Source organism: Alternaria triticimaculans (genome assembly GCF_023758025.1).
Source record: "Alternaria triticimaculans strain BMP 0046 chromosome Unknown scaffold_3, whole genome shotgun sequence".
In the NCBI taxonomy this organism is placed as follows: Eukaryota; Fungi; Ascomycota; class Dothideomycetes; order Pleosporales; family Pleosporaceae; genus Alternaria; species Alternaria triticimaculans.
The window spans coordinates 2,351,570-2,376,747 of record NW_026055960.1 but is presented as its reverse complement, the minus strand read 5'-3'; the positions used below and the strand labels follow the sequence as shown (position 1 = coordinate 2,376,747).

Genomic DNA, 25,178 nt, shown 5'->3' with positions numbered 1-25,178 from the left:
CTGAACAGGTAGAGAATATGGTTTGCCCGTTCCCTGCTCACGCTTCAAACGACAGCTCGGGGCTAAGATTCACTACTGCTACTGCGTCTATCCCAGCCCAGGCCTGAGGCTCACAGATGGCGTGATCTCGGTGACAGCTGCACCATGACTGAAGCCCAGTCCGCACAACAACATCGATATTCTTAGTTCAACGTCGACTTCATCCCAAAACCGGATTCTGCGTCCTCGTAATGCACCAGCGAACACATCATCACGAGTGGTCTGTATACCAGCCGTTGTAGCCGGGCATCGTCCGAAAAACACTTCGAGTCGACCACGTGCATGCGCTTCGCTTAATTGAAGAGAGCGCATTCAGTCATTCGACATACGAATCGAGCTGTCTCGATCTGTTCAACCTTGGAGAACACCAACCTCAAGAGGCAATCGGGACAAGCTGCTTCGTGCGGGCGAACATCCGGGAAAGCTTGAACACGCCCACGTTCTGGCCATGCGCGTCTAGAACCACCAACACAGTTCAGCCTGGTCTGATGCGCTTGATCCTTCCGTGAACACCTCTGCAGCTGTTCGCCAAGGGACACTACATGCTGCCGACTTCCGATCCTGACGCTGCTCGTAGCCTGCAGTCAGTGTCGCGCGACATGACGAACCTGTGGAACGTGCTGTCAGCCGAATTCTCTTGTCAGCTCTCACCGCTTGCGATAATTTGGGACTATGTATACAGCGAACAGGTATCACCAAAACCGTCATCTCCACGTTTATCCGCTGGAGTTCGACAAATAGATACTCGCGTCTCAAATCGAGCGTAGACTTTGAACACCGCATGCAACTAATTTGTATGTCTGCGTGACATGCCGGTCCAAACTGCCCTTCCAACACGCGCGCTCTTCTATTTTACACTTCCCTTACAGTATCTTACGCTTTGCTCTCTGTATCTTGGCGCGGTGTAGCTTTTCTAATAATTAGAAATGTTCATATGTAAGTGTGGGATCTAAAACCGTCTAGGTGCACAGAGGTATCAGAATCGGCTGGCTTGGTGCCCTGGAGCTCGTTGAACGAGGGTATCGTCGCCTTTGAGGATATCAAGCGGGTTTGTAGCATTGACTTATGAGATGTCCTGTGAAAACCTGAGTACGTGAGTCCGTACGTAAAGCTTTGAACTGTTTGTCTTGCACACTCCATTACCAGATATGTATGTGAAGCAACATTCAATTCAACGAACGCGTTTTCACATAGGAGTATGTGAACCTAATTGATGTGCTAGGTATAAGTATCCCTCGACATGACTATCCTTGTGTTGCTTCTTTAGAACACGCCTTATACTATCGACAACTACATATACCTTTCCAGTTACTCATCATTTCATTCAGTATTCGCCTGGAGCGAACATCAGCATATCAACCAACCACGCTTACTGCAGTCACACACAACTGCAAAGAGACTATATCAACGTCACCTAGCTATATCACGCCTGACATCCCATCGATACCCCACTTCTTGAAATAGCATCCGTCCACGCAGGAAGTGATATCTTCAAGCTTTTTAGAACACGATGAAAGACCTAGTATTGGCACCAAAGAGCAAGATCGAAACGAACATATACCGCCAAGATCTCAAAGCTTTGGAAGCACTGCGGGCCGGAAAACCAGAACCCAATTTCAACAAGAAGAAGCGGCTTCCGCCCCCAGATGAAGGAAAGGGCCTGTATGACCCAGTGTTGGCACCAAAGAGCAAGATCGAGATGAAGAATTATCGCCAACAGGTCAAAGCCTTGGAAGCTTTGCGGGCCGGAGAACCAGAACCCAGTTTCAAGAAGAAGTGGGTTCCACCCCCAGACGATGGAAAGGGCCTACCACCTGCAGTTATAAGAAAGGGTACCGTGGAGAAGAGAAAAAATAGCTACTGGGGGAACGGCTGGGACGAGCAGATAAAAGCTGAGCGTCTTGAACACAAACAAAAGCAGGCGGAAAAGTTTCACTCGAAAAATAAGGAGAAACAGTTGAAATCTAACATGATTCAGAACAAAAGGAGGAAAAATATACTCGATGAGAGCAAAAACAGGCATCATGAAATGTTCATGCTCACCCCGCATGTGGACCATAAGGAAGTATACAAACGGAGCGAACAAGAGGAATATGATGAGGCCCGTGACCTCAAAACGTTCAAAGTACCAGCAAGGAAGACGCCATCAAAATGGGGTGCAGAGTACGACAAGATGGAGGGTCCCCTAGTTTCAAATCACACGCAGCACAGTGCGATAGCTATTCCTCCAGCCGCTGGCGCACGAGCTCGTAGATTGAGCTTCCATGACAAGACTGAGCTGGGCAAAGCAGTGCAAAAGAAACCGATCGACGACAAGAAGCACTTGGTTATTGACAAGAAGCCAGTCAACCAGCGCCCACACCGCGAGATCTCACCGGGCTCTTCGGCTCAGCCTTTGGCTCGTAGGGGTAGTTGGCACGGTCGTGTAGAAGATGATGGATCCGGGGTATTGCAACGAACCCGAGATCCCGCAAAGAAGAAGGATGACAGCGCATATTACGAACGGTTGATTCACGGATTGGCAATTGATCTTAATTATGGATCTTTCGACGAAGCTTACCTTGATATAGAGAGATCGATGAAAACTGGGGAAACGATCGATGTCAAACAGCGATCTGATGACATGTGGGCGAAGCGCTGGCGGGATTTCGAGCGAGATAGGATCAGAGAGGGCGTCGACCCCGCATATTTCAAGTCAAGTTTTTAAATAGAGGAATTCGCTAGGTAGCGTGGAGAGGAGGTGGAGTTTTGAGACGAGTAGGGTTTACGTAGAAGAGCTTCAAGAAGACGTGTACCATTGGATGTATCGCCTTATGATATGACCGACTGTGACGCGGCTGGCGCCGCCATTTCTACAATGCTTCTTTTGACGATTGACATTAATTGGACAACAGAAGAATAAGCATTTGACTCAGGTTAGGGTCTGCTCTTGGTTTGGGCCGGTCGTTGAGATGGTACCTTGGTATATAGTCGGACTCCCGAGGTCATCCATGGATGTAGTATCAAAAGAGTCTCAACACCAAGCTTTTACAACGGAAAGAAACGATAGAGTGACAGCCGGCGAAAGAAATTTGATTTGTGTAAACGTTGTTTGAAGATCTGGATTACAAATTCGGTATGTGCAGTTGCCATCTGGGCAGTTGGAGCTCGCGTAGACGCATGACGCTAGCGCACGTGCTCGCGCGCCTGCCTGAATCGCCGGGGCCTTGCAGATGCGCACTCTTTCTGCCGCCCCACCGTCATCGAAAGGAAGACGCATTGTTGCCGTCTTGGAGCACTCTCTACAAACTTTTGAATAATATAATAGTCGCGCATTCGTCCTCGGGAGTTTGCGACACTCGCACATCTACAGCGACGTTCTCGCAACGCGATTGTCCGACGCGACGGCGCTGCGCAAGATAGAATCTGGGCCGACACTTCAGTGAGAGACATCCATAGTGAAGCAGACTCCAAGACTGGACACGCCAAGATGGCACCCAAGAAGGCGCGCGATCGCAAACGGCAGACCAAAATCAACTTTTCACCTGCCTCCCAATCCTCACCCGCGACTAAATCTACTGCCGCCACGACTATGGGAACCTCGCCGTCGCGGCCGAACCTCACGGCTACGAGACCGACAAGACGAGCGCCTAGCAGAGTTTCCAACAAGAGCAACAACAACGACAAGCCTAATTCTTCGAGCGAGGACGAGTTGGTAGTGGGAACAAACAAGGCGATGCGGTTAGGGATGCCAGTCGGGGGCACAGCGCGTGGTATGTTCGATGGATCGAACAATGGCTCTGCCAGCTCAGAGACGTCGGAAGAGGAGGACGAAGTACAGGTGGAGCAACCGAAGTCGCGAAAGCGGAGACGAGCACCGACGCCTAGCGAATCTGAAGACGAGGAACCGACAGTCACAGTCATCCCGCGCAAACGACAACGCCGTGTTATCGAGATCGGATCCGATACATCGGAGAAACCGAAGAGCAAGAAGAAGGAAGAGAAAAGGAAGACTAAGTCTTCGAAGGCCAGCAAACAGCGAGAGAGGAAGGAGAGTACACCAGAGGAGGAAGAGTTGCGGCCTGCGACTCGCAGCAGCCGAAGAAAGACTGCAGAGAAGGCCCCGACACCAGACGAAGACGAGGATGAGGACGAACCTCTTACCCCAGCACCGAGCTTGAGGCGGAAGATCGTCCGCAGACGTTCCCCATCCGCTGAAGAAGAGGAGCAGAGCCCACCTCGAAGCACGAGGCGCAGACTGAAAAGACGAAAGTCACCAGAAGACGAGGAAGAGCCGCCAGCCACGCCTCAACTTGTAAATCTTGGGGATTCTGCGTCAGACGATGAAGATCAGGAAGAGGGCGAGGGAAGTGCAAACAACGACGAGGACGACGAGGAGCAAGACGAACTGAAAGAAGAACTTGCGTTTCTGCGATCCTCTCCATTACCGGATCGCGGCAGACTGAGAAGCACTCAAGGCAAGCCCAAAAACAAACGCCAGGAAGCTCTAGAGGCATTGAAAAGGCGACGCGCTGGTACCAATGAACCGCCCTCTTCTGCGACACCTGGGCGCAAAAGAGCGGTTGTGGTGGAAACAGACTCCGAGTCTGAACTCGAAGTTATCAAGGAAGAGCCAGACAGTGATCTTGAGATCTTGGAACAGGATGACATCGAAGACGACGAGCAAGAGTCAGACCGCGATGCCAACGCCCTTGACATGTTCCAGGAAGACCAAGAAGATGAGCACTTCATCGACGACGATCCGGATAATGTGATCGGAGAACCGTCTGTCAATGACGATCTCGACGAAATGCGTCTGGCGTTCAGTCTGTCGCGCGCGAAAACACGGGATCTGTTCAAGCACGCTGTCGAGTGGATGGTCATGAAGAAGATTCATCCAGCTTTCGATGCGGAAAAGAACGTCTACGTGCTGACTTTCCGCAAACTGGACGATGAGGTGAAGGGCCTCGCAGGTTCCAAGTACACATCCTCAGCCTGGACAGCAGACTTTACCAGAGCCATTCGCGCAAGACCGTTGCTCTTGATGAACGAACTCAGCGCTGCCGAAAGGGCCGTAATGTCGCCACATTGCGAAGCATGCAACCGAACCAACCACACAGCTAGCTTCGAGGTCCTCTTCCAAGGCCAGCCCTACCATCCGGAGACACTGGAACCTCTCGCCAATGCCTCAGATGACAGCGATAGCGGCAGTGACTCTGCCTTATCCGCCGACTCTGAAACCCACCTCAACGGCGAAAAGCCAACCTTCAACTACCAAGGAGACCGGATACCACCAGAGTCCCACCGCTTCCCACTCGGCTCAACATGCAAAGCTAATGCCCAAGTTGCGCATACATTGTACCACTGGCGCTACAATCTCTACCAATGGGTCAAAGACTACCTCAAGGATGAGGGACACCTGACAGCGGAGAAGTTAGTCAAGAGAGATGGACGAAGCGATCGCAAGAGGGAGAAGGAGGCACGAAAGATTGTGGATACGATGGAGGAGAATGGGCGCATCAGGCAACTCTACCACTCCTACAAGGATCAGCTTAGGGCAGCGGTGGAGGCAGACAATGACTATGCAAATGGATGGGGTAGGAGGGGTTGATGATTTGTGCATCTGTTTCGAGGGACAGGGCGGTACTAGCAGCCTGGGTTTCTTTGTTATTGACGAAGGAGCTGGCTTGTATATCAGCACATCATTTCGACCGATAATGAGCGTGGGCGTTGAAATGACGATGACGAGAAGTCCAACGTATCAATTCGTAACTTTTTGGGTATCATATGCTTCGTGACTTTTGTGTTCGAGCCTTCTTTCTTTCTCGCTCTACCTCAAAGCATCTCCTCTTCCTCCACAGGCGCCGGAACGCTCTGCGCAATCTCAACATCCACCTCCTTGCCGTCGCCCTTGACCTCACCATCTTTGACCTCAGCACCGTCCTCGGCCGCCGCCTCATCCTCGTCCATATCCTCATCACTAACCCACTCCCTTTCCTTCCTCTTCTCCTCCGCCTCCAACTGCTCAAGCGCAACTTGCTTCTTCGTCTTCTTCGTGCCATCGCCATTGACGTCCTCCCATTGCTTGGCCCTATCCTTGATCTTCTGTTCTTTGCCCACGCTCTTCATCCGCTTCTTCTCGAGCTTCTCCATATTTTCCTCCGCACGATCGAGGCCCTTTTCGTAGCGTAACCGTTGTGCGCGGGTCATGTTTGCGCCTTTCTTACGCTTCTTCTGGATGCCGGCATCTTTTGCGGCGAGGGCGTGGGGGTTTACTTTGGAGGGCCGCGAGGGCGAGGCGGAGTCGCGGGTTGTGTGGGCGGGTTTTTGGGCGGCTTTGTCGAGGTTGAGGGAGGGGGAGACGGCGCGACGGGCGGTGCGGGAGTGGATGCTCACCGCTGTGTGATTGTTAGCAGTTGTTCATGAGGATGGTGTATTCGTGGTATATACGGCGCTTCTTGACCTTGGCTGTCTTTGCCATTGTGTGTTGGTTTCTGGCTGTCGCTACAGAGTTCCAGTGGTGTGAAGGGATTGAGCAAAGACGCGCGATTGATTGTGAAAATCACGGTACGTGGTATACTTCCTAGTGAAATCTCGTGTGCACTCGCACGCCAACCTAGGAAAAAGCTGGACAGCCTGGAGGCTACGTTAACGTTAGGTCACCTACTTTGCAAGGTTTTAGTTTAATGTAGCCTGCAGACCTGTTCCAAAATCTCCAAAAGTCCCCACTAGCTCGTGAACGGGATCCACTTGAGCCGCTAGCGCGCTCCCGCACCTTCCCCGATGACCCTTCAGATGCCTCGCCCTTGGCCTAGATATTCACGCCGTTCCGCCACCACCGCCGTCGCCGTCGCCGTCGCCCCGACTGTCGCACCCAGTCTCTCGCCCATGTCGCAGACAAACACACCGCCGCGTTTGCTCTGTCTGACTATATCCATGCGCTGGCCCGAAGGTTGAAAGACCCACCATTTGCGCCTGCAACCGCTACCCATACTCCTAGTTCAACCTGGAAAAGCCTTTCGCTACCGCCGCTCCCACAGCCTGCCTGTAGCAGCCTAGCGTTTCAAATTTATTCCTACCTTGCACCCAGCTATGAGCTACGCAGAGTACCCCGAATTCGAGGCCTATCAACAACGCTGGAACACAACCCAGTCGCATACCACCATCACGTCCGCTCTGCTAGGCGCTATCATCGGCCTATACGTCCTCTTTAAAGCCTTGGACGTACTCGGATTTCCCGTCTGGGATTTTATACAGCGCTTTCTCGAGATGGCGACCGACGTCCTGCGTATGCGCAGCGCCTCCTTCAGCTCAACAACCTCCAGCACCAGCGACGACGACACCACACAACAGGGCGGCATGTTCGGTAGCCTCTTTGGCATGAGTCCGGGAAACCTACTACAAAAGGGGGTACGAGGTGTCGCAAATGCCTTCTCGCATGGCCCCAGCGACGTGCCACCAGGCCTGGGCAATATCAGCAACTCTTGTTACCAGAACAGCGTTATCCAAGGCCTCGCCTCCCTTCCATCGCTACGCGACCACCTTTCCAAGACGACCTCCGCACACCCCGCGCTTACCTCCGAGAGCACAAATGGCGCGTTATTCGACATCATCACTAAGCTCAACGACCCTGCGAACACGGGTCAGCATTTCTGGATCCGTGGCAAGTTGAAGTCGATGAGCACTTTCGAGCAGCAGGACGCGCAGGAATATTATAGCAAGATATTGGATGCACTTGATGAGGAGGTCAAGAAGACTGCGAGCAGTAAAAGGCGGTCCTCTGTCTCGTGGCTTGAAGTTACAAAGAGCCTCAGTGACTCTAAGGACCTGGATGAGAAAGCGCAAGAAGGAACAAAAAACGGACCGGACGCGACGGAAACATCACCTCAGATTCCATCGAACCCGCTCGAGGGACGCCTCGCACAGCGCGTTGGCTGCACATCTTGCGGCTACTCTGAAGGCCTCACGCTCATTCCGTTCAACTGCATCACCGTATCCCTTGGCAGGAACTACAACTACGACGTCCGCGAATGTTTAGACGAGTATACGACCCTAGAATTCATCGATGGCGTCGAATGCGCAAAATGCACGCTGCTTAAGCTGGAGAAGACACTCGCGCCCCTAGTCGCTGGCAAGCCGGAATCGCCGCTGAAGGCAAGACTAGACGCTGTACAGGAAGCACTCGAAAAGGAGGATTTCGAAGATAAGACACTGCTGAAGACCCTGAACGTGCCAAAGAAGAACTGGGTGCAGAGCACAAAGTCGAAACAGGCAGTCGTTGCGCGAGCCCCCCAATCATTAGTCCTTCACGTCAACCGAAGCAGCTTTAACGAGTATACTGGTATGCCATTCAAGAATACCGCAGGCGTCGCATATCCATCAGTGTTGGATCTTGGGAACTGGTGCTTGGGTGGCATTCCTCATGGTTCACAAAAACCCGCTTCATCGGAAGAGGAGTGGCCAAAGGATCCTAGGGAGTCGATGCTAGCAAGGGATGAGCCCATGACAGACTCGCCCTTCCAATACCGACTGCGCGCCGCTGTCACACACTATGGTTCGCATGGTAACGGTCACTACGTCTGCTACCGTTCGCACCCTAAACCTGCGCCTAAGCCCAAGAGCGATGAAGACGCTGAAGTGTCATCAACAAAAGACGAGGAGAGCGAAGACGTTGTGATGGAAGACTCACAAGAAGACTCATCGGCACCACAGCAAGAACAATGGTGGCGCTTCAGCGATGACAGTGTATATCCAGTGTCCGAGGAAGAAGCGCACCAAGGCAACGTCTTCATGCTCTTCTATGAGCGCATCGACGAAAGCACTCCTTTATCGCCAGACGCCAGAGTAGAGTCTACATCCGCAGCAGAAGAAGCGCCCTTACCACCAGCCGATCTTCCCATCGACGCATCTACAGTCGTGGATGATGAGGCCATCAAGGTCGCCCTACCCGAAGACAACGACGACGATCTCCTCGACACCCTCCCCACACCAAAACAACCACCTCCCACCCTCAACCCAGCATCACCCGCCCCTCCAGCCCCAGAACCCACATCCCCCTCCCTCACAATCAGTACCCCCACTGAATCCACCCACCCAATCATCCAACACGACCCCGAGACCGAAGCCAGCGACGCAGAATCCGAAGACGCGCCTTCCACCCAACTCACCTCGGATTACGAGTCCGAAACGGATGTTTCGACGCCGCCGAAGTCAACGCCTCTTGTGCCGAAGGTTAGTCCGCATCTTATGCGCACGGCGGGGAATGCGTCGAGTAGAGGGGATAGTGGGAGGCAGAGTTTGCCGTTGGTGTCGGCTACGTAGTTTGGTAGCGGCGCGAAACGGGTTAAGCTGGAGGGTGCGTGGTGTGGTGTTTTGTAGAGTAGGGAGGATAGTGGAGAGGATAGTGCTGGCGCGGATGAAAATGAGGGTGTTGCATGTTTTCATGGGACTTGGCGTTGAGGTTACCTGTTTGCCCGACAGGGTCAGGTTGGCGTTATTGATTGACTTATCTTTTTCGTGTGGGTATCGCATAGCTAGTTTTTTGGGGTCATCGCTATTCTTGACTGCTATGCTATCAATTTATCAAACGTACCACTTTCAGTCTTCCTAAAACGTGTTGTGCGGTAGTAATATTCTCAGCCCTACTATGTGTGTACTCGTCTATGCTATATTCCGTACTTCGCTTCCAAAAAACTGCAATGCCAAACGCTCCCACACATTGTGCATCTATATACATTATACATCAACCAGATCTTGATCTCACGTCTGAGAACCCTGCATCACAACATCCCCGTCCCCATCATCAACTCCCTCCTGCGTCCCCGCCAGACTCGCCGTACCCTCCTCCCCACTCTCCTCATTCCAATTCTCGCCTCTCCAGCCCAGGCCCGCCCACTCCCTACCCGCGGTGCGCATGACAGCGTCGAAATCTACGTCGGCATCGAACCACCTATCCTTCCTCTTTGTTTCCCTGACACCACCTTCGAGTGCTACACGACTTGCTCGCGTGGTTCTACCTCTTTTGCCTCCTATTCCACCAGCACTGGTCAGTAAGCTCGACATGCGGACACGTTGTTCTTCGAGGATCTGCTCGTGGGCTACGATGCTGCGGACGTAGGGTGCTAGGTCGAGCGTGATGATGCTGAATGTGCGGTCGAACGACGATGGTGTGAGAGTGAATGAAGTGCGCTCGGGAAGGAGTTGGTCTGGTGGTGCGGCGAGAGGGTCGAGGGCTCCTGCAAAGTCAAGACGTGTGAGGGTGGTGTCTGCGTTTCGGTTTCTGCGATGCTGGAGTATAGCTTTTGCGTAGTCGGTTTCTGTGCGTAGATGGAGGGTTGTTGATAGGCTATGGCTTTGGGAGAGGTCCGGGTATGTACGCTGGATGAGCAGATGCGTTTGTGTGGAGAAGGCGGTGTCGAGACTCAAGAAGTCTGAGCTATGATCGACTTGGAGTAGAGGTGCGGCAAGCGTATAGCTAAGGCGTGCTTTGTCGGTAATCAGTGGCTGGGTGGAGTCGGTAGGCTGGTGAGAGCTGGACTCATATGTGGGTAGGTCGACGCGACAGAACACGTCGGCAGCACTGAGTGAGTCGGTGTAATCCTCCAGACGCGCGAGCTCTTTCAGTTGATCAGTCCGATCCGTATTGGGTGTTTCGGATGACTGTGCACCGGTTGCTTCAGAGGCTCCCCATGCTGACGGACTGATACCCCAATCAGCCCAGACTTCCTGCAAAAGCTCCTCTTCATTATCAAACGCCGGATTGCCCTGCGTTTCGAAGAGGTTGTGTGATAGCCAACCCATGCCAGATGTATATGTGCCTTCACTGGCAACTCTCAAGGTTTGACCGTGTTCGTCCAAGTCTTTACCAGGTGGCCAACGCTGGTACATCCACTCGAGGCCTCCCTTCCTATCGCCTACAGACATCTGGCACCAGAAGTCAAGTTCCATGATACTAGCTCGTAGGTCGTGGTCCTTCGATTCATACATTTCTTTTACAGTCTGCCGCTCCAAGATGTGACCTTCCCTGCCAGCAAGAACAAGCAAGTAATCTGTAGCCAGGTCCACGGGAGGGGGTGATAGCCGAAGGACAGCTGCAAGGGGCAAGTCTTGCATGGGTATCTGTCGCTCATCGTTGCAAGTGATGACGATGGGACGCTTGGACAAAGATGCAATCTTTGTGATCTGCGCCCAGAACTGCTGATCTTCCTCGAAGAGTATATCAGCCTCTTCGATGAGGATCAGCGATTGCTTCTGCGAGTTACGCGAGGCTTGTGCCATGGGTAGTGTAGCTTGAGCTACGAGTGCAGGGCCTTTGCTGACTTCTGGTTCATTTGCTTTGACTTTCGATTTGACCGCTCCGGCTCCGGTCTTGACTTGGAAAAAGGAGGTCATTGTCCCTTGTCGGCCACTATTGATGTCCTCTTCTAGAGCAGTGTCTCTGTCGGCATCATTCGCGTCGTCGGCCGCTTGAGCAGTCTCTTGCACGGACGGTGCGTTGCGTTTGTGATTTACGAGGTGATTCCCGGTCATATCACCGACCTTATCTTGTATGTCCTTCCCTGAACGGCGCATACCGGCGTGAATCTCGAATACTTCGAAGCCCATTTCCTTTGCGACGGCATGCACAGTCGCGCTTTTCCCGCAGCCGTGAGGACCGCTGATAAGTACGACGTTCTTGTTACGCGTCCACTGCGGTTGTCTGTAAGATCTCGGGTGTGTGAAGCTGGTCCCTTCCGCAGCTGGAAGCATGACCATGTCCTCCTCATCCTCTTCATCGTCCGCTACAATAAAATCGTCTAGAGCTTTCTTCCGCTTCTTCCGCGGCGGCTGCTTGACATCCAGCGTTGTAGCGACTTTGGCTGCGCCGCTTACAGCCATGACGGTCAGACTCTGTAACCAGTCTTTGAGAACCACTGCGTCAATGCCAGTTTGCAGAACGTGCGATGTACTCTTCGGGCAGTACTTTAGAGTCCAAGGTTGGGACTCGCATTTGGCTTCGTCAAATGGCGTGAGACAATGCTCGATTTCTCGGAACAGATCTTTGACAGCGGGGTGAGACGGCTTCTCTGGAAGCTCTGAAGAAGGTAACTGAGCCAGCAGTTGTTCACGTACCAGGCGCTGGATCTCCGACCCAGTAGTGAGTAGCCTTTTGGGCAGACGAACATCTTCAGGAGGCTCAAACTCGGAAACTGATCGACTCTCGCTCCTACTGCAACCCTGAAGGCCTCGCGCCAGCCTCGCGACCACGTTCTCGTGTTCCGGTAGTATCACCACAGCTTGCTTCAGCTTGCGAGGTCTGAGTGGCAATTGCATGCATGTGGCATTGTCCAGACACGGCGATGGGGATTCCAGGTTGCGGACATGCGCGTTCTCACAAGTGGGCCAGCAGACTCCGTTAAGACCAGATTGTTTTCCCGCATTACTTGTCTGCAATCCTCGCCTGAAAACCGGTGGGCCCTCAGGCGATGGATCTCGTCGAGTCTCGGCGCGCAGCTTTCCCGGAGTCACAGCGCTCTTCCTTGGGGTTGGAGGTGGCAATTGTGCGACGACTTTTGCTGGGAGAGCGTCATTCGGGGCTTTGCCGAGAAAGAAGGGATGTGTGCTCTTGGCCGGCCCAGCTGGTTTCGATGTCGCCTTCTTTTGAGCCGCGGGACGCGTTGCCAGCTTCTTCTTTGCGTTCAGAATTTCCTCAATCTTCTGGCCCAGAGCAGATCGGCTTGCTGCATCGGTTCCGTATCGTATGACTGTCACGGTGGGAAGTATCTTTGGTTTTGCGCGCGGGCGACCTCTTCTTTTCTTCGGTGAGGCTACGGTATCGAACGCTGGTTTTGGTGGGCTGGAGACTAGTCTGCCGCTCTTGGTAACTCTTATCTGCTTCTTCGGGGTTGTTTTCTGAGGTTCGTCTGCGACAGGACCGGATGGAAAGGCGGCTGTATCCAAGTCTGGCAGAGGCTGTGTGCCAGGCGCGACAGCTTGTTCTTGTATTGCATCTACCACCATATCACCTGTCTGAAACGCTGTTTCTGGTAACCCTTGCATCTCAATCGGCCGCGCAGCCTCCACCTGCAGTTGCTGGTGCCAATTGAATGCATTGGGCTCGGATTGCGCCGAAGTTGGTGGAATGGAAGGCTCTGGAGACGCGGTCTTCTGCCTCTTCCTCCGCTCGTGGTTTGGGTCGACCTCTAGTGAAGCCTCTACGGGTATGTTCGCGTTGCCCGAGCTGGCTCGATCATTGTTTTGTATCGTCGGAGGGCGAGTGAATTGGTCTAGAGAGGCTTGGTTCTTCGCGTGAGAAGCTACCTTTTTGCTCTTTGGGTCGGCCTTTCGCGTCCTCTTCTTCTGTCCTTGGGTGGAATTGGCATCGGCCTCGGTGGTCTCTGGATCGTCGAGTGCGTGATCGATGGGAGTTGCGTTTGCGATTGCGGTTGGCGATGGATCTGGTACGTGGCCGTCTAGGAATTAGGTAAGCGCGGGATTTGCGAGTAGTATGGTGGCATACTGGTAGCTTTGGTAAAGAATGGATGCACGTTCTTGCCCTCTAGATTCATTGCAGGTTGTACTGCTGCGAGGGCCATTTACAGATTGTAAGATTATGCGAGTAGTCCAGACATGGGTGAGAGCCAAATATAGTAGTGACAGGGCGTGGCAGGTGATTGCAATAGCCGGAGGTGCAGGGTGAAGGCGTGTGGTCGTCGTCGCCGTCAACGATGATCGAAGACACTTCCGGGGACACGCGACGTGACGCGCCGACGCGCTAAGGGCGCCACTAAGAGCCACACTTTAGCCTCCGCCAAGATTTCGCACCGCCTGCCTTTCTGCCGGAGCTCCAATCTTTTTTTCGACAGAGACTCGACCGCGCAACCAAAGCACGCGCCTCACCCGACGGTTCACGCAGACCTCAGCTTAATCGACACTCGGGTCTGGCAAACATCATGTCGTTCGACCAACCGATTGGCGCTCCATTCACATTGGCCTCGCTGTCCAGGCCCATCGGCTCCACCAACGGCCATGTTCACGCTGCTGGAGTATGCAGCATTAGCGGCATAAAGAAGAGGAAGCGCACCGAAATCGCAGTCGGCGTCGATGGAGAGGGTGTATCCATATACAGCGTAGGTACTTCTTTATTGCGACATGGGATATGCGCTCAACTCTTTTCCAGCTCCAAAATCCTCAACTCGTCACTTCCTATGCGCTGCCGCCGAGCGCAACCTTCGCGGCCGCCCCATACTCGATCTATCGCAAGGGCTCCTCGAAGACTTCGACACAGCGCTTTACCTACGTTTCCCTAGCCGCGTCGTCACCGGCCGAGAAGCCCTCACTCGTGTGCTTCCACGATAAATCGTCTGGCGACCACACCGAGACCAGCAAGACCTCGTATACGCCCTCCGATGTTGCGCGCGTCTCGACACTAGACTCGCTTCCTGTCGCACCTGGCGGCTCAGCTAATGATGCGACGCACGATATACTGGCGACTTTCGACAATGGAGATGTCATGTCTCTGTCGGCTGATCTCCAGGATGTCAGGTGGGCCGTAAACTTGAAGGTCCTCCTACCGTCTCGAGGCACCGTCGTGGATATCGAGCACATTGCGCTCGCCAGTGCCAGGTCGGTCATACGAGGGCTCCTGCGAAGCCGACAAGACATCGCTACCATCTTGGATCCCTCTCCAGACGAAACCTCGGATCTTCTTGACCTTGTTCAGGTTCTCTGCATCGTCGAACGTAAGGCAGACAAAACGAGGACACTCACCCTTGTTCAAGTACAGCCAAGATCTGTCGATCTTACTACGAACCAGCTCTCGCCGCTGAAACACCTAGTATCGTTGGAACTGCCGCAACCAAAGGCTTCAGCCGCACGGGTTCCTACATCTCAGATTGCTCTATACCCTTCCAGTGGTGCCCTTCACATCTTCGCAAGCGGAAACCTGCTATCTTACGACCTGTCTGGAACCGTACCAAAGCTCCAGTCGGAATTTGCGCTTCCCGGGTCGGCTGTCGACTCTTTCCTCCGAACTTCACAAGACGTCATCTTCACCACGTCGCAAAATACATGTCGAGTGTTCGATGTCAAGTACAACTCTTTGCAAGCTGTGCAATCCATGAGCGCTAGTCCGTCCACATCAGAGTCTCTTAGCCCATCGAAGAAGAGGAAGCATACGCAGCCCGAGAGCGATGAGCAGAAGGTTTCACCATGCAGCCTCGTGGCGTACTACGCTGACACCGGACTGATTGTTGCTGCTCGAGAGGACGAGATATTTGGTATGCAGTTTGGTGGAGCAGGATCGCGCAAACGGACCAAGACCGAAGGTACTCTTCTCATCGACGCTCTCGGTAAGGGGATCGCACCAGAATCGACTCTCAGCACAGGCGACGCTCAGAAATGGCAGGAGCGAAAATGGAAGCTCAACAAGTACGCCACAAGGGGTAAGATTGCAAAATTCGAGCGATCCTTTGCGACGGACCTGGGTATCGACGTTGAGTCTGCCGATGCAGCTCAGAAGCATGAGAATGAGGTAAATGGCGGACCCTTGACGAACGGAGGGGGCCCAAGTCTTCCTGACGAGGATGCCATGGTCGTTGACAAACTCGACGATGAAACTTCCAAGGATGACCTGCCCCGATGGACAATCCCCAAAACCATTCCAGGACACCAACGACAGCAATACCGTCAGTATGCACTATATGCATTGAGTAAGATTTTCTACTGGGTAGATGCCACCGAAGAGGAATCACAAGGACAGTTGAGAGTCGGCTTCTTCCCGCCCAACGTTTTCCAGTGGCTCCTACAGATTGGACATCTTACCAAGGAGTCCATCCGCAGATCCCTTTTTGATGGAACAAACGAGCAAATGCAGTCAGCTTCCGCTATCGTGGATGGGGATATCGTCAAGGCTTTGGTCGAATATGACCCCGATCTGCACATCCTCTCGGCGGTACTCAATCACACTCAGTTCCTCCCAGTGGGCGAGGTCGTTCAAGCTATCAAGCTTCTCATCCAAAGTATAGATGACGAGCCAAAGGACAACGAAGCAACTAAGCTTTTGACGAATGGCACCAATCCATCAGACGATGACATGGACCTGGACTTTGCTACCGAGCTCGAAGCAGCCTCGCACGAAATCGATCATGCCTTGTCGGTGCTTGACCATGGTCTGTTGACGCGCAGCCACACACTGCGACCCGCTCTGATCCGGCTCCATACCTTCTCAGCACCAATAGTCAGTGCAACTCTTCGCTCAATGTTGCCGCGGCGAGACCTCGAATCGCTGATTCGCCTTCTGCATCTGGAGTTGAAGAACGGTGGGTGGTCTTCGCCACTGGGCTTTGTAGAGACAGAGTCGCCTCATGCTGAGAACTCAGGCGATGACCCTGACGACCATGCAGTCGCCATCATTGCTTCTCTTCTCTCTACCACTCTCGACGCCATTGGCGCAGGAGCTTGGTTGGCTTCTGTCGGTACAATCTCCGCCTCAGAGACCGGGGAAGACATGCTCAAATCATTAAACCGGGACGCGTCTGTAGCACTCAGTGGTTTCTTCGAAGCTCATTTCATACGTGGTCTACTTTCAGAGTTCCTACGCTACGCTTCCACCGTACCGACCTCGAAGAAGCCTTCTAACAAGACTTTGGAGGTACAAGGCAAACCATTCGGTGTCGCCAGCAAGCTTAGTGGAGAGGAAGATTTGCCTATGCTGCCGCTTGGAGCCAAGGCAGACCAGGGCGTGGAGAAGATGAAGAGCGGCAAGGGAGGAAAGAAGGAGCCGCGAAGCAAGAGAGAGATGGGTATGCTGATCAGTAAACGCGTGCCGAAGTACAGCTTCGAGCGCATTGTTGTATAGGCATTGCTTTTGAAGTTTGTATATAGCAGCATATACCACAGATCGTACGAACTACCAAGCATCTTCTTTTCGGCGTTACCAATACAGATAGACCGGACGAGTCTGATAAACCTTCGTGTGCCCATACCGCATCCCGACATTGCGACATTGCAATTCATGCGGATGATGACCCGACCGAAGGCCCGAATGGCTGGGATGTCCCTGTGACTAAACTTTAGATCTGTCTTAGCGCGCTGCTTGGCCACTCACATCACGGACCATGACGTCGACCGCGCGTGTGAAAAATACCGAACGCGGCGCGACTGTCGGGTGCGGAGGATCGGTGGCCCCTATGGGGATTCGTTGGGCGATCTAGCCCTGAAGGACTCTCAATAATGTCTTAACTGTTACTCGATTCATCTCTCGCTACCTGCTCATCTACCTGGGTAGTCGATTGAACTCACAGCGCCACAATGGCGTCTACCGCGACGGGCCGGAATGTTGCGGATAAGGAAGAGGTGGATTCCACGAACACAGCAGGGGAATCACCACGCGGCGAGCAGGGGCAGTCGAACGATTACCACCAAGATGCGACACTCACGGAGGACAGAGCAGATGGAGAGAAGAAAGAGAAGAAGCCGTCAAAACTCAAAGCAGCGTGGACTAAACTCGGTCTCGATCCGGGCACGCTCATGATGATGGGCAAGGCGGCACTGCCTCCGACAATTTGCCTTGCGATGTATCAGGCGACGCCCGTTGCGCAATACTTCACTACGTTGGGCTACCTGACTGCTATTATCAGTATCCTAGGGTTCTGCATCATGCCGCGCGCAAAGTTCATTCAGACGATGACGATGAACATATTGGCGACGTGTGTTGGTTCGGCTCTCGCTATGCTCATGGTTTGGTCGGGAGTCAAAGCCCGACAACATACGACTGTACCTGGAGCACCACCACAACGTTACAACTCTTCGCAGTCGGCAGTCCTTGGAGTGTGGCTTTTCTTCCAAATCTATGTTATCAATGCTATGAAGGCGAAGTTTCCCCAACTGGCTTTTCCGGCAATCATTTACGCAATTCAGGTCAATGTTGCAGCGACTAATGGCTTCTTGTTTCAAACAGTACCGCAATGCGAGTCCTTCATCAGAAGACTGCTAGTGGCATTCTTGACTGGTTTCGCGATCGCAACCGGAGTGGCCCTATTCATCTTCCCTGTTACATCGCGCAAGGTGGTGATGAAGGAAGCAGCAGGATACATTGGCTTGTTGCGAGGGACTCTGGGCGCGCACAAGAACTACATCCACAGCCTGGAAACAAGCGACATGTTCGGCGAGAAGTACGTGCCAGAGGACGGAGATGGGAAGAAGAAGGCGAAACCCAGGCCGGAAGTAGCGGCTATCAAGAAGATGACTGGTTCACTGCAGGCGTTGCACGGCAAGCTTACTGCGGACTTACCGTTTGCAAAGCGCGAGATCGCATATGGAAAATTAACGCCAGACGACCTCGAGGGCATGTTCAAGAACCTGAGGGCGATCATGCTGCCAATCTTGGGTCTCGGCTCGGTTATGGATCTTTTTGAGCGGGCGGCTGAAATCAACCACTGGGATGGACAAGAAGACGAACATGACGAGGAGATCAGAAGGCAAACCGTTCAGGAATGGAACAACATGTTTCAATTTGTTCATGAGCCGTTCAACAACATCTTCCAGGCTCTCGATGATGGACTTACACACGTTATGTTTAAGTTGCAGCTGGCCAAGCCGCCGAAAAAGAAGAAGGGCCAGAACCAGGACGACGCTGAGGCGAAGGGTGACGCTATCAAACCAGGAGAACCGGGCTTCGCAGAGTACATGCAGAAGCAAGCCGACGCTTTCTTCAGCAGGAAGGAACCTACTTTGCGCCATTGGGTCGAAACCAAGGGCATCAAGCTTCGCGACGATTACTTCTCGTCTCCATCAGCACTTGACGAAGAAACTCTGAAGCTCATGCCAAGCATCACCACACGAAACCGGGATCAACGACAGCTCTTCATGGTACTCTACGTCATGTTCCTACTCAACTCCATAAGTCGGTCCGTGATCGAATTTGTCAAATTCGCAGATGAGCGCGATCAGGCGACTTTGAAAAGCAAATTTATCTGGCCTGGTGGACGGCGCTTCAAGAAATGGGCGAAGAGCATCTTCGCGAGCCAGGACTCCACCTCCGACGACGAGACGACAGTTGCGGGTTTCGACAGGAGCAACACCACTGTTTATATGGGCGAAGCATATAAAGAGAAAAAAGATCCCGAGCATTTGCCACCTACAAACGCGTGGCAGAAGTTCGGCAATGGTGTACGTGGCATCTCACGTTTCCTGCGAAGTGATGAGTCGGCTTTTGGTTTCCGCGCTGCGTGTGCGACGATGAGTATAGCCGTCGTCGCTTTCCTCCGTCCAACACAACAGTTTTTCGTCGAGCAGCGCTTGGTCTGGGCCCTGATCATGGTGGCTATCTCTATGACCCCGACAGCTGGTCAATCAATTTTCCAGTTCATACTCAGGATCGCAGGTACCGCCGTCGCAATGATCGTAGCCTGGCTCATTTGGTACATTTCTGGGCAACAGACTGCGGGTATCCTGGTTTTCCTTTGGTTCTTCGTCGCAATCGGCTTCTACATCCCGTTGAAACGAATGGACCTCGTCATCGTTGGAATGATCAGTGTGGTCACTGCTACTATGATAGTCGGTTATGAACTACAAGTGCGCAAGATCGGAGAACAAGCCGCAACAGCTACAACAGGTCAGCCTGCATACCCGATCTATACACTCGGCCCCTACCGTCTTGCCACCGTAGTGGGTGGTCTAGCTGTCGCCTTCTTCTGGACTATATTTCCCTACCCTATCACCGAGCACTCTGCGCTCCGACAGAAACTTGGTGGCGCGCTATACCTTTCCGCAAATATGTACAGCATCATGCACGAACAGGTCATGGGCCGCATCCGCGGTGAGCTAGGCGGCGACGAAGAGACTGACAAAGAGAGTCCAGGCTACCAGCTCGTCAAGGCTCGGAATAAGGTCTTCGCCAAACAGATGCTCACCCTGCAAGGGCTGAAAATGCATGCCGGATTTGTCAAGTGGGAGTTCCCACTTGGAGGCAAGTTTCCCAAAGAAGAGTACGAGAAAATCATTGGTTACGTCGAGAAGTACGTATTACCCCCAACAATGCAGCACTGCAATGGATTGAGCATGACTAACAAAACACATCAGCATCGTAAACTACACGGCCCTCCTAGGCTACGCCTCCCAAGCCTTCACCCACCCCTCCCTTAACCACCAATCCGCCGATCCCACATCCCCCGAAACAGAAGAAGCCGCCTTCCCCGACCACCACTCCGCGCAATGGTTCAACGACTTCCGCCGCGTCATCCTCTCTGCAAAAGTAACGTCGCATGAGATTACCTCATTACTCGCAATGCTCTCTTCCAGCGTCACAAACGCACAGCCCTTGCCTCCTTATCTACACGCCCCACCAGGTGGGCAGCTCAGCCGGAAACTAGAAATGGTGGACCCCGAGATCTTGAGCTTGAGACACATCTCCGAGCCAGGATACGCCGCGTTCGCGGTCATGAGCATAAGTACGAGGTGCATACACATGGATATTGAACGGTTATTGAAGGCCTTCAAGGGGCTGGTAGGCGAACTGGACTTCTCGTTCCATGTCGTTAGTACGAAGGATGCTGCGAGTTCGGATGAGACGCTTGTTAAGAGGGGTTCGAGGAAGCAGGACTAGACATGTTATAGATTGTACAGCTTTTGTAATGTTTGGTAATGGCAAAGAGATTCACACGATTGTATATAAGGTTAGGCAACGTTGATTATGACAAAAGTGTAATAGTAAGAGGGGGCGTCCCCATCCATACGAAGAATCTAGCTAAAGAGCAACGAGAAGAGTTCATCGCCAACCGTGTTACACCACATCACCTCTCTCTCGTCAGCAGGTATCGGAGTGTTGGACCCGGCGCCGCTGACTCAAGATACCCGAACAGCCATCAGAGCGCACTAAACCATTCTCGCAGAAACACTTTCCATATCATCCTCAAGTTTGAACAAGAATTTACTGGCAAGTACCCACAGCCCTCGCGGAGAAGATGGGCTTGTTAGGACCGAAAGTACCGCAACGACCAGTGACGTCGTAGACGATGCTGTTGACGCTCGAGCAAGTGTTGTCAGAGTAGGCAACGACTAACACGATCAGATTAGTTCTCATCATCCCGAAACCAATTGCTTCATTCAAGGTAACTCACGAGTGCAACCAGCGGGCAGCGCCGGCAAGTCGGTAGGGAGGATCAACGCGGAGTCTGTGTTTCCGCTGAAGATGGGCGAGGTGGGGAAGCAGCTGCCATCGGCGGGGATGTAAGCGGTCGTGACGGCGATGCCGCTGTTGCAGCCTGGGCCAGAGTAGAACTTGAGAGGGATGGTGTCGAGGCGCTTGCTCATCTCCGTTGGGGCAGCGTTGATGCTGACGGCAGCGATGAGGAGGGCGATGGTGGTTGTGAACTGCATTTTGAAGGGTTTGTGGGGTTGGTCTGCTTGAGCGAAGTGTAGTGGAAGGTGTTAATGATATTGCTGTGATGGAGACTATATGATGGGTGATGCTGTAATATTTATACTTTGTCGTAAGGCTCATTTCCTGGGCAAGGTATGCCTAGCTGTTCACAAAGTTTCGTTAGCCTACCTCTGCTGACACGAAGGATGCCTCTTCGCACGGACGTCTCAACGAAGTTTGCATGGCCTATGGATCTCTTGAAGATGTTGGTGTGAATAGATACGAGGGCTGACGTCTGGACGATGTCGGCCTACGGCGCAGGTATAATGGTGCATCAAGCTCCCATATCCGACCCTGCGAGAGATCATTGGTCGTCCACTGGATAGGATTCTGGGAGGTCTGGCTCCAGGCCAAAAGAGGCGTTATTTCCAACACCTATGAGACTAGGCTGATGCTTTCGCGATGCTGTTGAGAGCTTGGGATGCACACTTTCGCCTCACCGCCAGTAGTCGATAGTGTTGGTGGTGAGCCGAACTTGTCCATCCTTCTCTTCTAGAAGGCTGATTCACCCTCGTGGGTAGGCCATATCCTTCTTAGCGCATCTTACTGTGCAATAGTTGTGTGACCTATAGGTACATGCTACTGCTCGGCTCACTCAGAAAGCGCAACACCAATTGCGAACACGTAACAGCATCCGGGATAAGGCCGCGATGAGTCGAACGGATCGTCGGGTCGACTGGTACCTGTTGGAGGTAATACAACAGTATGCAGATGGGAGCCGCCAAGGTTGAGGAGGATGAAAGGGTATGCATCGTCTGCATGATCCTGCTGCACCGCATCGTCGGATATGTGGACCTTGTATTCCTTGATGCCATTACAGTCTTCGCAGCGAGATGCTTTGTGAGCAACGTATGAGTACGTAGATAAGGTGACAGACGCTGGTTTTGCGGAAACCGACGTTCTCATTGCTAAGAAAAGGCTGTGAGCTCTCCGATCCGATGTGTTGCTCGATCTCCCGTAAGCATAACCCAACCTGTCACTGGATGTGGCGCATTCCGAGTGAAGCTGACATGCAAGTGATGTGACCAACCTGCATTTCCAAGCAGAAGTTCTGACGTTCGTTTGCCTGACACCAGCTATCGAATCGATGATATGTTTCTTTTCTCGTATGAACCTGGTCTGCTACCCTGGTAGGCGATCCTGCGAGGCTGGACGTCCCGTGCCGCTGACAAGGTCTAGGCTTTCCGAAGGGGCCGCATGGTAGCGGAAGCGCTAGGTTCCTTGGTGAGCCATACGGAAGCGATGTTGGTGAGATGGGCTAAGCGCGAACGATGGCCTGCAGGAGGTGGTGCAGGTAGGTGTAGATGAACTGTACTAGGGAGGCCACGATGCGGATTGAGACTGATCATTGAGACACGATCTCATCTGCACCTCTTTCGTAAATCAACATGGTCGCTTTAATGGCGTGCGTTCGTATCCGAGCACCAGGCGTAGCAAGTGCCATTGTAGTATTTCACCACTCAGATCAGATGTTGCCACCCCGTAACTATAGGCTAAATGCGATGCGATGCAGGACTGGCCCACGGACTTCCTCGCTTCGAAACTGCAGCTCGGAGATGCTAACGCGAACCGATGACTTCGTACCACGTACTTTTGTTGGTCGAGAGGTGAGCATCATGCCCGGTGACGCCAGAAGAACAGATGGTGGCTTCAAACCATCTTTCCATTGGCAGTTTCTATCCACATTGCTCCAGGGTCGAGCGAGGTGGAAAGCAACAGCAGAAGGCTTGCGAGACGCCAACACCCTACTGTCTGGTTGATTTGAAAACAAGGTTGACTTTGCGCGATGAAGTGGGAGATGAAGGTCCAAGTGGCAGATGTGGAAACGAGGCAATCTCGCTGCTTAGTCATGTTTCAGCGGCGGGGCTGCGCCTGCCGTTAAGGTTCGCTTTCGACTACGCACCTGACTCCTAACACCAGCCTGTAACATCGTCATAACGAGATACTTGACACCTTTCTAGCACTTCTATTTGCTCCCAATCTGCATGAACACCATAAGCACCGCCGCGTACGCCGCAGTCGCTGCCACCACCTCGAAAGGTTTATTGATGGTCGCGCCTGTCCCTAGTAAAGTGAAAAGGATCACGAACCCCGTAATAATCCCCAGCCGATCGTTGTTATCAGAAACATTCTGCATCCACCATAAAGGCGCAAGTAGCATAGAAAGTCCTAAGGCTATTATACTGAGTGTGGTGAAGCTCTCGAAGGCATGATCGCTAGAGTAGGATGTAGCGTCCGATTGGACATGCAGGTCCTCTACAAACTTCGCCTTGAAGATTCGCCATGTGTGTAGGGAACGACACGCCTCTAGCCAGCGGCCTAGTGGTGGACGAACTCTCTCATTGATCGATATCAAATCGCTCTTGTGTTTGACGAAACGTGTTTCTGACGCGGTGATGGCACCACGCTTCAGCCAGTTTTCGGCATAGTCCACTTGACGGGATTCTGTTCGTGGGCGTTTACGTATCTTGGAGAATGCGTCGATAAATTGATCTGTCGCGGTTAGTATTGTCGCGTTGTAGAACCTTTCGGTACTTACTGTAATGTAGGAGTAGACATGAGAGTTCGTTCATGATTTGGAAGCGGTCCGGTTGATATTTCTCATCCCATTTGAAGCTGGAGTTTTTCCCCTTTTCGTCCTTCTCATTCGCCTCATGAATCTCCTCCAATGTTCGTTCGAGCTCCGAGATCCGGTACTGCAAATACGCTATTGTTGTCGCATTTAGACTCTCAAAGCGCCGAAACACGAAAAAGTCGTCGTCTGAAGCCATCCACTTTCCAAACTCTTTGTAGCCCTCATACTTCCAGGCTTTCACAAACTTTTCCTTATCGGTTACCGATGCGTTACTAAGGGTACTTGCCGCTGGAGCGAGGTTCTGCATAGGAACCTGAGTAAACGTAGTGGGTATGCGTGCACCAGGACCTGGCAGTATAGGATCGCGAGTGCGAAATATATTTGCCATGGTGCCCGTCTGTCGCTGTGATCGAATGCCCGGGCCAGCACATTACTTATTTGTTTGATGACGGTGACACAAGGCCGGGCTGAGCTGCACACCCCGCCCGTCCAGGCAGTGCCATGTTACATACTACAGTTCTCATTGGCCGCCATCTAAGTCAAAATATGCACAGCCGCAAACGGAAAGCTGAAGAGGAGCCCACATCAAATATGCAGCGCATGCATACACTGTTCGTGTCATTCGTCTTATGCTTGACCGGAACACAACGCCACTGGTTCGCGCGTGCCGTCTCTGCGCCACATGTCTCCAGCACCGGGAAAGCTCACTTTCCAGAGCCTCACTGGAAGCGACCTTTTAATTTAATATGCATCTGACTTGCTGCCTCGCGGGGCAGATAAGAGTCCTCCTCCAGCATCGCTCAGCCCTGCTTGAAACACTTCGTCACGATTTACCTGACCGGAAATTATCACGATCGCATCGACTCAGACTTTATTGATCGCCCTGATAAGCTCAGCTGGTCTCAATCACATAGCCCGCTCACACGGCCCGCTCCGTGGGCAAATAACAAGTCATGAACCCGTGGAAGTCTAGCAAGGCCAAACTCGAAGCTGTCCAGGCATTTCGGCATGCCGACCAGAGGCATGATAGTAGATACGCCCCACAAGCGGAACCAGAAGATCCACTCGACCGACCTTTTGCTCCTGTTCGACCTGGTGAAGGGCAGAACTCGTCTTATTACGGTGGCTGGCAACCTCAACCACCGATGTCAGCACAGGGCTATTACGCAAACCCTACGCCAGCCC

The 25,178-nt window shown here is 52.8% G+C and overlaps 9 protein-coding genes across 9 annotated transcripts; 5 read left to right on the top strand and 4 right to left on the bottom strand.

Moving 5' to 3' along the window:
• Positions 1 to 1,549: 1,549 nt before the first annotated feature.
• On the top strand, positions 1,550 to 2,746 carry J4E78_003496 (uncharacterized protein; the record flags this gene model as incomplete). The annotated part of the gene is made up of 1 exon (XM_049364136.1): positions 1,550 to 2,746. One exon carries the CDS (start codon positions 1,550 to 1,552, stop codon positions 2,744 to 2,746), a length of 1,197 nt encoding a protein of 398 aa, XP_049224801.1.
• A 762-nt stretch (positions 2,747 to 3,508) lies between these two features.
• Positions 3,509 to 5,629, top strand: J4E78_003495 (uncharacterized protein; the record flags this gene model as incomplete). Its single annotated transcript, XM_049364135.1, has 1 exon — positions 3,509 to 5,629. The coding sequence occupies one exon, from the start codon at positions 3,509 to 3,511 to the stop codon at positions 5,627 to 5,629; it is 2,121 nt and encodes a 706-aa protein (XP_049224800.1).
• A 224-nt stretch (positions 5,630 to 5,853) lies between these two features.
• On the bottom strand, positions 5,854 to 6,499 carry J4E78_003494 (uncharacterized protein; the record flags this gene model as incomplete). Its single annotated transcript, XM_049364134.1, has 2 exons — positions 5,854 to 6,416; positions 6,469 to 6,499. The coding sequence occupies 2 exons, from the start codon at positions 6,497 to 6,499 to the stop codon at positions 5,854 to 5,856; spliced, it is 594 nt and encodes a 197-aa protein (XP_049224799.1).
• Positions 6,500 to 7,110: 611 nt separating this feature from the next.
• J4E78_003493 (uncharacterized protein) lies at positions 7,111 to 9,339 on the top strand (the record flags this gene model as incomplete). The annotated part of the gene is made up of 1 exon (XM_049364133.1): positions 7,111 to 9,339. One exon carries the CDS (start codon positions 7,111 to 7,113, stop codon positions 9,337 to 9,339), a length of 2,229 nt encoding a protein of 742 aa, XP_049224798.1.
• Positions 9,340 to 9,777: 438 nt separating this feature from the next.
• Positions 9,778 to 13,565, bottom strand: J4E78_003492 (uncharacterized protein; the record flags this gene model as incomplete). Its single annotated transcript, XM_049364132.1, has 2 exons — positions 9,778 to 13,469; positions 13,517 to 13,565. The coding sequence occupies 2 exons, from the start codon at positions 13,563 to 13,565 to the stop codon at positions 9,778 to 9,780; spliced, it is 3,741 nt and encodes a 1,246-aa protein (XP_049224797.1).
• A 384-nt stretch (positions 13,566 to 13,949) lies between these two features.
• Positions 13,950 to 16,855, top strand: J4E78_003491 (uncharacterized protein; the record flags this gene model as incomplete). Its single annotated transcript, XM_049364131.1, has 2 exons — positions 13,950 to 14,126; positions 14,177 to 16,855. 2 exons carry the CDS (start codon positions 13,950 to 13,952, stop codon positions 16,853 to 16,855), a joined length of 2,856 nt encoding a protein of 951 aa, XP_049224796.1.
• Positions 16,856 to 17,307: 452 nt separating this feature from the next.
• Positions 17,308 to 20,602, top strand: J4E78_003490 (uncharacterized protein; the record flags this gene model as incomplete). Its single annotated transcript, XM_049364130.1, has 2 exons — positions 17,308 to 20,015; positions 20,080 to 20,602. The coding sequence occupies 2 exons, from the start codon at positions 17,308 to 17,310 to the stop codon at positions 20,600 to 20,602; spliced, it is 3,231 nt and encodes a 1,076-aa protein (XP_049224795.1).
• A 324-nt stretch (positions 20,603 to 20,926) lies between these two features.
• J4E78_003489 (uncharacterized protein) lies at positions 20,927 to 21,375 on the bottom strand (the record flags this gene model as incomplete). The annotated part of the gene is made up of 2 exons (XM_049364129.1): positions 20,927 to 21,054; positions 21,117 to 21,375. The coding sequence occupies 2 exons, from the start codon at positions 21,373 to 21,375 to the stop codon at positions 20,927 to 20,929; spliced, it is 387 nt and encodes a 128-aa protein (XP_049224794.1).
• A 2,009-nt stretch (positions 21,376 to 23,384) lies between these two features.
• Positions 23,385 to 24,381, bottom strand: J4E78_003488 (uncharacterized protein; the record flags this gene model as incomplete). The annotated part of the gene is made up of 2 exons (XM_049364128.1): positions 23,385 to 23,911; positions 23,958 to 24,381. 2 exons carry the CDS (start codon positions 24,379 to 24,381, stop codon positions 23,385 to 23,387), a joined length of 951 nt encoding a protein of 316 aa, XP_049224793.1.
• Between the last annotated feature and the right edge of the window lie 797 nt (positions 24,382 to 25,178).